The 12,937-nt window shown below is 47.1% G+C and overlaps 1 protein-coding gene across 2 annotated transcripts; it reads right to left on the reverse strand.

Annotated features, from left to right (window-relative positions):
- Positions 1-430: 430 nt before the first annotated feature.
- RBM23 (RNA binding motif protein 23) lies at positions 431-12,882 on the reverse strand. Of its 2 annotated transcripts, XM_059372885.1 has the most exons (14): positions 12,696-12,882; positions 6,762-6,837; positions 6,063-6,172; positions 5,580-5,627; positions 5,276-5,449; positions 4,969-5,022; positions 4,695-4,812; positions 4,445-4,597; positions 4,222-4,359; positions 3,772-3,837; positions 2,089-2,284; positions 1,876-1,998; positions 1,700-1,784; positions 431-1,617 (listed from the first exon to the last, which is right to left on the reverse strand). In XM_059372885.1, exons 2-14 carry the CDS (start codon positions 6,825-6,827, stop codon positions 1,614-1,616), a joined length of 1,335 nt encoding a protein of 444 aa, XP_059228868.1. In that variant the 5' UTR covers positions 6,828-6,837; positions 12,696-12,882; the 3' UTR covers positions 431-1,613. The 2 variants fall into 2 exon arrangements, with proteins under 2 accessions (XP_059228868.1, XP_059228867.1); XM_059372884.1 differs by lacking the exons at positions 431-1,617; positions 12,696-12,882 and having other exon boundaries at positions 1,696-1,784.
- Between the last annotated feature and the right edge of the window lie 55 nt (positions 12,883-12,937).

Genomic DNA, 12,937 nt, shown 5'->3' on the forward strand with positions numbered 1-12,937 from the left:
AAACAACAGTTGAGGGGACTGACTGAGGAATAGCCGACTTCAAGCCTGGGGAGTCCCAATGTATGATACCCCAACTGCTCTGGATACTGGACTGGGAGTTCTGCCACAAAGAGAGCCACAGGTGGGCACAGAGGCTAATGGTAAAATTGGTGAACCTAGGAGGCTTCTCTGGTACTTAAACACAAGATCACAAAATACCTCTAACCAAAGGTGCAAAATGTGCTACCATCATACTGCCATCTGGTGGAAAGATAAGATCTGTCCTCGGGCTCAGAGACAGCCAATTCATGAGTCCAATGACAAGGTAGGTTTGGAAATATTTAGGATGGGTGGGTGGGGAGGAAAAAAAAAAGGAAATAGTTAAGATGAAGACATATGGAGAAGACCCACGGGGTGGAGAGTATAATGCAGATAGATGGGGGAACTTCCATCCAGGTGTGTGCCTTCCATCCACTTTAATTTCTAAGCAAGGTTAGATAAAACAAAATTAAAATAAAGGAAAAAAAACACAAAAGCTTTACAAATGTTTTCTAACCCTAGAACCATTCATGGTTTTGGCTCATAAGAAGTTATTAGCATCAAACACACCAACTGACTGAGACCACACACATATGGGCAGCGGCCACAACAGTGGAGCCTGCCTTTTATACAAAGTTTATATGCATATATGCACATGTATGTGTACGTATGCACATGTATGTACACATGCATATACATATATTTTTATGTACACAGACACAAGGGTATAAAATCCAGTGAAAAGGGCTCATGTGTGCCCAGGTAGGGGACAGGAGCAGCTTTAACAGCTGGGGTTGAGCCCACAGTAGAGGCACATGGGAAATGGTAGAGAGTAGCAGCCTCCTCTCCATCCCCCCATCCTGGGCAGGACCTGGGAGGAAGGACAACTATACAAAGGAAGATAAAAGATAATGGAAAGGTATCCCACCTTTTGCTAAACTCCTGAAAGCCCCGCCCCTAAGACATCCAAAATGCCTGGCAGGACAGATCATTTCCACACCTCCCAGCAAGATGCTGAGCCCACAGGAGCAGTTCTGGCCCCAAGTGAGGCCTAAGGCAGGCTTCACAACATGCATGTCCTTGCCCTCTTCTGGGACCTGTGCAGCAGAAAGCCAGCACCTTCAACGTTCACCATTCCCCCCCTAGACTCCAAAGTCCTCTTGGACCAGAGGTCTTAAGGGTTTTCCTCAACAGACTGTAGGGTAAAGGTACAGGAAGAGAAGAGAGGTTAGTTCCTTCAGTTAATGCCCTATGGCCTTCCCAACAGGGGAGGAACCAGGAATCACTAAGAGGTGGTTGGAAAGAGCAATGAAGGTCATCCTAGAAGACGACATACATGGAGAAACAGGTGTTCAACGCAGGTGCAGATTCTGTCCTCTTTGACTAGTGGCTTTGCTCATCAGAGTCCATTTCCAATGGCTCTGAGCAGGAGCTCTTCTTGAGTTCAAGGGTGGCCCCAGTTCCCACACAGTCAATATCCACACGCTCAGGATGGCTTGGTCCACAAAATGGAGAAGGGGCCGTGGAAGGGTAGATGTGGAGAAGGGAGTGGCAGGACCCAGAGGCACAGGGAGGCAGTGTACTGCACCACTGATTTACCTATGGCAAGGAGAAGAGGTCAGGGAATGCTAAAGGAAAGAAAAAAACCAAAGACTAAACTGAGCCATACCCTGAGACTCACATGGTCTGAGGGGTAAAGAGGCTGGAAAGCTGGAAGCACTGGGAGGCAATTGCCTGGGAGGCGAGGTTCAAGGCTGGACTCAGAGCTACAACAGAAAGAGGTGCAAGTTAGTGAGCACAGAGCATTTCTTCTTTCCAGGCCCTAACCCCTCCTCCCTTTCCCAAGTCCAAGTCTACCAGTCAGAGCCGCAGGGTTCAGGGCCCCCAAGGGCACCGTCCCATTCAGCTGCAAGGCAGCAGCAGCCTGGGCGGCGGCGGCGGCGGCAGCTGCAGCTGGGGTAGGCAGCTGGATTCCAGAGCCTAAAAGGGAAAGCGAAGTTGGCATTAAGTCCCAACCCCTGATCTAAAATCCCACCCCCCTTCTTCACTCTGCAGAGAAACACTCTCCACCTTCTGCCAATTTGGCCATGAGCTGCAAACGTCCACCTGCTGATCCCAGATCCAGCTCCTGGTCCCCATCTGGAAAAGTGATGTCTGTGCCACCATCCAGACGCTCAGTCACATGGCCAACTCTCATAGGTCGACCAGCAAGCTCAAAGCCATTCAGCTGTTCCAGGGCCCGCCGGGCACACTCAGAGTCTGAGAACTACAAGAAACCCAGGCCGTATCAGTCACCTCCTGGGCGCGGACATGCTCTCCAAGCCCCACTACCACCGCCTAGTCAAGCTATCCCAGGAAAACTGCATGCTCATTGTGGCACAAATTCTTCTGTCCCAGGGAATGTGACCAAAGATACCCAGCCCCCAAAATGATCATGTGAAAAGGACCTTTTCCAACTGACTCAATGGCAATCACTTCACTCTTCCAACTCCACTAAGAACCCAATAATGCAAGAACTCTATTATCTATAGGGTGGCCTACCCTTACAGGCTGCGGCACAAATGAGCACAGTAACGGAAGTAAGACAGTCTGAGAGCCCAGCTTCCTTTATTTCAGCCTTTAGGGCTCGTCAGTTGCAATTCTCAATCAAGAAGTAGGAATCTGGAACTCCAAAGCCCCACCATAAGAGGGAGTGCACCTTGGCATGGAGAGCAAGATGGCACCCCAGCCCTACACCTCCGCCAGTGCTGCTGATCATAGGGCTCTACTGCCCAGTGGCACCAGAGCAGCCTGCTATGGGGAAGATCCCAGTCTGCTGCTAATGTGTCAAGGATATTGACCAAAAAGGTGGCAGCACAAGGGCAAAAAGGCCTCAAAAGCTTTTCTGCATCTGAGTCACCCAGGAGTTAGAAGAGGTACTTGCCACTGTGAGCACCGGAGCTGGCTTTGTTTCCTCTGGTAGCACCTGCCCTAGGGCCTGGCACGCAGTACTGACAGTTCCTAGGCAGGCGGTGTAGGTGGCTTGCCTTCACCGGATACTTCTCTGAGGTGAGCAATGCCCCTGGTGGAACACAACCTACCTCTCCTCAGCCCTGCAGGCAACTGTGGGGGGTGTGTGTGCTGCCTGGACTGAACCTAGAAAATATCGGCTTCCATGAGACTCAGGGGCTGGCAGCCAGTCCTCAACCTGGAGTCACACAGGGCTGTAAGAACCAGTTATGGGAACTGGAAGCAATTGTGTTGGGAGTGTCAGGAAAAGGTAAAATATGGCCTCGCTCTTCTCCCTACAGTGGTCCCTGAATATAAAGATATTTCTAAATGGAAAAACTGATTTTAATGGGGGTAGGGCCAGGGCGAAAAAAAAAAAAATCCCTATTCCTGCTCCTATCATGAAAACATACCAATTTCATAAAGCATATCTACAGAAGCCCACACCTAACCTCCCTCAGGCCCCCAGCCCTGCAGCTGCAGCCTGAAGTCACTTCTATTACCCAAAGAGCAAGACGAGGCACGAGGGAGGCTGGTTGAACGCCTGGACACACCCACACCAGGGCCACTGACAGTGTGCAGGAGCAAAGCCAAGATCTCAAGCAATGCACTCATCTCAAGGGGCAGAAGGCTAGTCCAGGCTTCAGGCACCAGGGCTTATGGGTCATTTAGACAGTTCCTAAAGGAGGAGGATGAAGCTAAGCTGCAAATCAGACAAGTGGACAAACCACAATGAAATTCCAAAGTTAAAGACCAGAGACTCACCGTAATGAAACCATAACCTTTAGAACGGCCTGTATCTGAATCCTTCATCAAGACAATATTATCAATCTGTAAGAGGAGGAAAAATTATTAGCAGTTTTTGGGGGTACCCTCACCTGTGATCTTTCCTACCAGTTCTAACTACCTCTAACTTTGGAGCCAACTAGTTCTAACTCTCCAAATCACTTTAAAAAGAGACAAAGGCCCCCTCTTTCCATAACACCCTGCTCATCTTACTAAATCTGGACCCCGTTATCTGAGCTCCCGATGCCAGACTCATGTGCGCACTGAGTACTCTGACTGCACAGATGGAGCCTCACTTCGATGGCACGGACAATCTGCACGTTCTGGCAGGTGCGGTGGGCCAATGCTGGACAGACAGAACAAAGAGGCAGGCTTACCCTCCCTGCTTTTCCCAATTCCCTTCAGAGCTTTCTATCACTTTCTACTCACTTTGCCGAACGGCTCAAAGATGCCCCGAAGCATGTCCTCTGTGATGTTGAAGTGCAGGGAGCCCACATAGAGGCGCATTGGCCCGCTGCTGCCCTTCTGCAGGTTGTTAGCCATGGCTGCCAGTCGGTTTTTCTCAGCCTAGGCGAGAAGGAACTGATAGCTCGCATCCCAAACCTCCTCCCTCCAAACCCATTTTCTCCTGTCAGCTTCACAGCTTGCTCACCTGTGAAGCCTGGACAATGATGGGCACTCCAAGCAGCCGCTGCCCGGTCAGCCCAATGGCCAGCGGCACGGACTGGATTTCACAAAACTCCACATAGGCGATGCCCTTAGAACGACGGGAGTTCCGATCAGAGATGATTCGGACGTCACGAACCTATCCAGAGCAAGGAGAAAATCCTGAGTTGGGCATAAAAGAGGATGAACAGAAGATAGCTATACAGGGAAGACAGGTAAGGGTGGGGGAGGGTTACCTTGCCAACAGCAGAGAAAAAGTCCTCCAGGTCCCGAGGCCGAATGCGGGCAGCTAACTGCATACAGAATACCGTGCGGGCATCACGCTCCTCGGGACTCAGATTATCAATGGGCTCCCTGAAGAGCGAGTGCAATTTGGTGAGACACCCCGCTCTTGATACACGGTTACTGCTCTCCAGCTCTCCTCAAGTACCATGCATTCCTGGACTCTGGCTCAAGCGGCTTTCTAGTCAGAACTCACAGTCCCTGGAAGACTGTTCACTATCAACTCACCTGACTGGGCTCTTTTCTCTGAAATGAGGGCTCTTACTGTGTGCGTACCTGCGCCTGTGGAAAAGACAATGACAAATGGAAAATCGTGTCATCCAATTTCACCCACATCAGTCCAATGCCTGGACTTCCAGCACGAGAAAGCCAGATTCCAGCACCTCATCACACAGGAATTGTCAATACCACCCTTCTGGTCCTGGGGCCTCCTGCCTGCCACAGTGGGTTGCGAGCACCCGCTGGGAGGAACTACAGCACACAAGGCCTACCCAGACTCCAACACAAACGCCATCATATGAGCAAGAGGCGATACCCAGTGGTAAGAGGCGGGCTCCTGTAGCGCACGCGGTCCTCACGCCGCCGGTCACGACTGCGGGACTCACTACTGTGCCGCCGGTCCCAGCTCCGGCTGCGGTGGCGCCGCTGCCGGTCTCGACTTCGGCTCCGACTGCTCCTCCGCCTGTGCCGGTCCCGGTCCCGACTGCGACTACAGGGGGAAGGCACTACTGAGTTTGCTAAAGGGCACCCTGGCCTCTTCTGGCCTCTGAGGATAGCTCTCCCTGCTATCTTCCCATTCGAAGACTTCTCAAAATGCAAAAGCCCCCAAAACAACTGACCTGCGCTTTCTATCCCTGCTTTTACTATGGCTCCGACTCCTCTTCTTCCTGTAAAGGAGGGAATAAATTCTCATTATCAAGAAGGTTTTCTCCTTTTCCCCAGGGAAAAGGAGTGACAGAAAGATCAGGGTAGAACGGCAATAAAAGACCAAAGAGCCCCAGGTGACCTGGCAGGCGTTCACAGCAACACCAACTTGCACACAGCCCTGAATGCTGTCAGGCATCCGAAGTGGCCATTTCCCCCCAAAGCACAGCAAAAGCTGCTGTTTCCAAATCAGGGGTCCCCTGGCTGTTTTCTTCAACTGAAACAGAAAGATGCTAGAACAGAGCCACAAGCCTATGTTGGAATGTGAAGAGGAGAAGATCATTAAACCAAATCACTGTGATTCCCAGGACCCAGCAGAGCCATCACTAAAAATCCACATCCCCATTCTGGCTGTTTCTCTGATGACAGACGCAACTGCTTCCTCACGCCACACTTACTTGCTCGCCTCCCCACCGGCGCTGCTCCCACTGGTGCCACTGGTGCTGGTACTGCTCACGCTGGTGGTGCTAGGGCCATCTTTTTTAACATCTTTCCTTTGCTGTTCTTCCTGAGGGGTTTGCCAGGAAGAATGTCACCAGATACAAGGTGGTAGACACACACATTCCATTGAGCAAGAGAAGAACAAAAGTGGACAGAGAAGAAAGCTTATGAAATCAAAGCTCACAATTATCTGGCCAGTTTGTGAGCACCTGGATCTCCTGACAAAGGGAATAAGAGAAGGAAGGAAGGAAACCACCCAAAAAGATCAGAGTGACAGATTATGATGTCAAAACTTTAGCTACTTGACATTTGTTGTACTGACAATCTATTTCCCAAAAGAGTGAGAAATTATTTACGTCTGAGATACACTGAATTTCTACTCTGTCACTGAGAGCTAAGAACAAAGCACTTATTCCCAGTACGTTCTACCCCAACCTCCTCCCACTCCTCGCCCCAGCTTTGGGACCCTCTCTGCCAGCATGCCTTTGAGTACAGAAGCTGGAGAGTGGCGCTTACTAAAAAACTATGACTTCTATGACTAGCCACGATGCATAGGAAACATGCCGGGAAAGAGGATTTACAAAGTGTTGAAACTTATGATCTATAACTGCTTCTTCTTACCAACCCAATTCCAGGAGTGAGATGGGGAATATTACCTCCTCTTTTTTATAGGGCGCCTCCAGCATGGCCTCAATCACTATATCAAAGTCATCGGATGCCATAGTAGCAGATCTGAGAAGAGGACATGGATACGTAAGAATCTCATATTTTTCTACCCCTGCTGGCACCCCACATTCCCTTCCTCCTCCAAGACACAGACTTTAGAATACACACTTCTGTTTCTTGAATTCCAAAGGGATCTTCCTGGCTGTGGCTTACTCTAGGTTTATTTTTGTACATTTTAAATCTGAACTAGTTTCACTCTGTAGCTTTTAAAAAGTCAAGTATCTAGAAGGAAAATAAATATCTAGACAGAAACAAAATATAGGGGCACCTGGGTGGCTCAGTGGGTTAAGCCTCTGCCTTCAGCTCAGGTCATGATCTCAGGGTCCTGGGATCGAGCCCCACATCGGGCTCTCTGCTCAGCAGGGAGCCTGCTTCCCCCTCTCTCTCTGCCTGCCTCCCTGCCTACTTGTGATCTCTCTGCCAAATAAATAAAATCTTTTTAAAAACTTAAAAAAAAAAAAAAAGAAACAAAATATAATACACACCCTGTCCTGTGAAGAGAAAATATTGGCATTCAAAATTATTATTCACTTGACAATGGACTAGGCCTCCATTCTATAGTTCAAAATTCTGTGTTAATAACTGGTTTAAACTTAAATCATAGAAATAAGCATGTATTTCCAATAAAAAAAAAAAGATGTAAGACTAAAAATCAGGAACGAGACAAAATAACACCAGAAAGCAAATCAGGCCTAAGCTCTTCTCCACATCCCCCACCTAAACATCAAAATTATAAGACTCAGCACTAAGCATTTCCCATATAATACCAACTAGAATTCGGGTAACTCAGAAAGATAATGATTAAGACCACCTTCACCAATTTCACCCTGAAGCCTGTCTAGAGAGGAAGGGTAATACTTCCTATCTCCTCCAAGCTTTCACACCTAGCAATCATCTTTCCCAAATCTGTCCACCAAAGGCCAGTCCAAAATAAAACCAAAAAGATGATATCAGGGATGCCTGGATGGCTCAGTCGGTTAAGCATCTGTCTTCAGCTCACGTTATGATCCCAGGGTCGTCGGATTGAGCCCCTGCTTGTCTCATTGTTCAGCAGGAAGCCTGCTTCTCCTTCCCCTCTGCCTGCTGCTCCCCCTGCTTGTGCATGCACTCAAGTTCTCTGTCAAATACATAAGTACGATCTTAAAAAAAAAAATTTAGAAAAAAACCCCCAAATATCAAACAAGATCAACAGAATAAATAATTTAAAAAATATTGGTCTGGAATTATCAACATACAAAACATGCACGAATCTCAAAATAATTATGCTGAGTGAAAGAAAAAAGACAAAAGTATACACATACTGTGTGCTTCCATTTAAAGGAAAAAATTCTAGGAAATGTAAACTAACCTGTACTGGCAGAAAGCAGATCAGTGGTTGCCTAGGGATAACAGGAGGTGGAGAGGGCCTAGGAAGAAAGGATTACAAAAGAGCAGAAGAAACTTTTGACAGTGATGGTTTCATGGGTGTTTAAACATCAAAACCCATCAAACTTTGTACCTTAATGTGTACAGCTTTACTTTATATCAACTATACCTCAATAAAGCTGACTAAAAACCAAAAACCAAAAAAACTCCAACTAATCTGAAAAACTTCTGTGGAAGGAGCTTAATCATAATCAGACTTACCATATCCACAAGAGCTTTGTCCTTTTTTTTTAAATTTTTTTAAAAAATTTTTTAAAGATTTTATTTGACAGAGATCACAAGTAGGCAGAGAGGGAGGCAAAGAGAGATGGGGGGAAGCAGACTTCCCGCCAAGCAGTGAGCCCATGGACCAGGGGCTCGATCCCAGGACCCTGAGATCATGACCTGAGCCGAAGGCAGAGGCTTTAACCCAATGAGCCACTCAAGTGCCCCATCCATTTTTTTTTCTTTTTTTCTTAAGATTTTATTTATTGGGGCACCTGGGTGGCTCAGTCATTGAACGTCTGTCTTTGGCTCAGGTCATGATCCCAGAGACCTGGGATCCCCAGGTCAGTCAGGCTCCCTGCTCTCCAGGAAGCCTGCTTCTCCCTATCCCACTCCCCCTGCTTGCTGTTCCCTGACTTGCTGTGTCAAATAAATGAGTGGAAGCCATGCGCTCAATGACTGAGCCACCCAGGCAACAGCTTTTTCCTCTTCAAAGCAGCTAATGCATCATCCAATGATGCTGTCCTTGCTGTCCTCAGATTTGGTGATTTAAGAGTAAAGCAGGAGAATGGGCGCCTGGGTGGCTCAGTGGGTTAAGCCGCTGCCTTCGGCTCAGGTCATGATCTCAGGGTCCTGGGATCGAGTCCCGCATCGGGCTCTCTGCTCAGCAGGGAGCCTGCTTCCGTGTCTCTCTCTCTCTGCCTGCCTCTCCGACTACTTGTGATTTCTCTCTGTCAAATAAATAAATAAAATCTTTAAAAAAAAAAAAAAAAAAAAAAAAGAGTAAAGCAGGAGCATAAAAGTAATAACTAATATAAAATAAGTAATATAAAAATACAACTAATCACTCCTACAATACCTAATATTCCTAGGCACTGTAGTAAGCCTGTTACAGAGACAAGGTTCTTGGAAAGAGCCAAACAAAAATTACCTGGAATCAAATTTAAGCCTTAAAATGGAAGTCAAATCAAAATCAAATAGGTTTGTCTAAGAACCAGTGAACTTGGGACGCCTGGCTGCCTCTGTTGGTAGAGCTTGCAACTCTTGATCTCAGGATTGTGCCTGAGATCGACCCCATGTTGAGTGTACAAAATTACTTAAAAATAAAATCTTAAAATAAAAAAAGTAAACTCAATCTCTTATTATAATAACATTGTACACTTTTTTTTTAAGATTTTATTTATTTATTTGTAAGAGAGAGAGAGAGAGCGAGTACAGGCAGACAGAGTGGAAGGCAGAGTCAGAGGGAGAAGCAGGCTCCCTGCGGAGCAAGGAGCCCGATGTGGGACTGGATCCCAGGACGCTGGGATCATGACCTGAGCCGAAGGCAGCTGCTCAACCAACTGAGCCACCCAGGCGTCCCAACATTGTACACTTTTAACAAATATTTTTTTAGGGGCGCCTGCGTGGCTTAGTCGTTAGGTGTCTACCTTCAGCTCAGGTCCTGATTCTGGAGTCCTGGGATCGAGCCCTGATTCTGGAGTCCTGGGATCGAGCCCGGCATCCAGCTCCCTGCCTGGAGGGAAGCGTGCTTCTCCCTCTCCCACTTCCCCTGCTTGTGTTCCCTCTCTTGCTGTGTCTCTCTGTCAAATAAATGAAAAAAATCTTAAAAAAATAAAAATATATTTAAAAAAAAATTTTTTTTAAGATTTTATTTATTTATTTGACAGACAGAGATCACAAGTAGGCAGAGAGGCAGGCAGAGAGAGAGAGAGAGAGGGAAGCAGGCTTCCTGCGGAGCAGGGAGCCCGACGCGGGGCTCGATCCCAGGACCCTGAGATCGTGACCCGAGCCGAAGGCAGCAGCCCAAACCACTGAGCCACCCAGGCGCCCCCAAAAAAATTTTTTAAAAATAAAGTTTATTTATTTGACAAACAGCGAAAGAGGGAACACAAGCAGGGGAATGGGGATTAATAGGCCTCCCATTGAGCAAGGAGCCTGATGTGAGGCTTGATCCCAGAACCCTGGGATCACAACCTGAGCCAAACAAAGGCAGATGCTCAACAACTGAGCTACCCAGGAGCCCCACTGACACAGTACATTCATTTAACAATCGAAGGTAATACATCCTATAAGCAGCTATCAGGTCCAATGCACAGTGAAAAAACTAAGGTTTTGTCAACAGCCCAGAATCACAAAACTTTTAAATGGAGTAGCTGACTCTTGATTAAGGTCTCCTGACCCAAAGTCTAATGTCTTATCCATTCTATCTTCTTCTGTACTTCATAAGTCTCTCGTACTTTATACCTCAGCCTTAAAAGAAATTTTAAAAAGAAGAGCACACAGCATGATCTAGTTTTTGTTTTTTTTTTAAGATTTTGTTTTTAAGTAATCTCTACCTCCACTGTAGTACTCGAATTTAACAACCCCTGAGATCAAGCGTCTCATGCTCTACCCACTGAGTCAGCTACGCACCCCAAGATGTTTTATTTTTCATTTTTATTTTTCAAAGATTTTTATTTATTTGACAGAGAGAGAAAGAGTGAGAGCACAAGCTGGGAGACAGAGGGAAAGGGCGAAGCAGGCTCCCCACTTGCAGAACTCGATCCCAAAACCCCAGGACCATGACATGAGCTGAAGGCAGCTGCTTAACTGACTGGGGCTTAAGCTGACTCAGGTGCCCCCCAAGATGTCTCCTTTAAAATACGTGCTCATCTAAGGAATTACTATTCTGAAACGTTTATCAAAAGCATTAGTCCCATTAGTCACACCTTACTGTGTGGCTTCCAGATAGGAAAAATATCTTTTGGACTTCAAACTTCAAAATATCAGGAACCGAGCTCATTGTAACACATACTATTTAACCGACTGTGGAAAACTGCTTCTTAAAAATAAAACGTTCCAATCTATCATTTCTGTTCTTACCAGTCATTTTTCCCTGCCAAGTCTATACAAGTTTTCTAAATGTCATACAGCTCCTCTTTATTTTTTTAAATCTGCTTTTTCCTCCCCAATGAAATGCTTCTGATTTCAACAGCTGCTCTTTGTTGACTGCTAGTACAGAGTAGCAGTAATTCAACACATGCACAAAAACTTTCATTCAAGTTGACAAATGAGCCACCACTTACAAAGTAAAGTTTTCATGCAGGTACTCAGAAATGAATGAAATCTATTTAAGCACAGACATACAGAACATAAGCATATTTTAAAACTTGAAACCTCACTCGGTTTGGTGTTATCTCTTCAAGTGTCCTAGAAGCAGTAAAGTCTCACCCACTGCATTTTCAGATTGGTAGTTTTCACTCTTCCCATGTACTAAATTAAGGGTCAAATTCCATCAACCCCATCCACTAAAAAACCACAGTGCCTTCTTCCATCCCTGCTCCAAAAACTGCATGAGGGGTGCATGCAAGTGTCTGGACTTTGTCACAGCACAGTCAAGAACCCCAACAACCGCTTAGGCCTCACTGCTGAAGGGACAAAGGAGAGTCAAGAACCGAGGTCAGCTCAGTTCAGGCAAAATTCACCACATGCAGAGACCCATGTGGTGATGGGACCAGTCACAGAACTGGGCAAAAACACCTTCAAACTGAAGGCAATTTAATCAAGAACAAGAACAATGAGAAAGATAAAATACATTCCCACGCTGTGCAATAAGCCAAGGCTACACTTTTAAAAAAATGGTCCTGTAAGTAACCGATTCGCATCGTCCCTGCGAGGGCCAGTGTCCCAATGCTAAAACCTCATATATGGCCTCACTGTACTTCTGTATCGCCATGGAACGGGTGGTTAAAAAAAAAAAAAAAAAAGGAACCAGGGAAAACCCCAGAGGCCAACACAATGAACACGAGTCTTCCAGAGCCTAATGACTGAGAAATAAGTCTCAGTTCCCTAACCCCTCTCGGAGCGCTGGCACTAAGTGCTAAAATCCCACTCTGCGAGCCCTCTCCTAACGGGCTGAGTCAATGCTCCCCCCTATCCCCGCCCCAGTACGGGCGACCCTAAACGTCAGGGCTGCGGGGACCTGGAAAGAGATCAGTCACTAGGATCCTTGAGACAGCATCTTCACCTTTAAGAGACAGAGCAAAGAGAGTGCCGATCCCTAAAGTCATGCCAGCGGTCTACATTAAGGAAGAGTACACTTTCAGACCAAAGTAAACAACAATATTGTCTCAAAAGTTTGCCCGGTTCTGCTCTTGACGCCATTTTCTGCCTGTGACGTCAGGGGGAGGCGCCGTGCGGCAACGTCACGCATAGGTGACGTCGCGGGACGACCGGGTTTCGGGGTTTCTCACCAGTTCCGGGTCCCCACAGGGGGGGTCCCGGATTCCGCCGTTCCTTTGGGTGTGTTGGGGGCTCGAAGCACGGCTGTTTTCCAGAGTCTCAGCAGTAAAACAAGCACTACCGTCAGAGCCACTCGTCTTCCCGCAAAATGGCGGCAGCTCTGCCGTCTTCCAGAACTTTCCCCAATCTGCGCAGGCGCCGAAACATTCAGGTGGTGGAACTAATCTCACTGGTTTCGCGGCAACAGTCCAAA

Source organism: Mustela nigripes, chromosome 13 (genome assembly GCF_022355385.1).
Source record: "Mustela nigripes isolate SB6536 chromosome 13, MUSNIG.SB6536, whole genome shotgun sequence".
NCBI classification, from domain to species: domain Eukaryota; kingdom Metazoa; phylum Chordata; class Mammalia; order Carnivora; family Mustelidae; genus Mustela; species Mustela nigripes.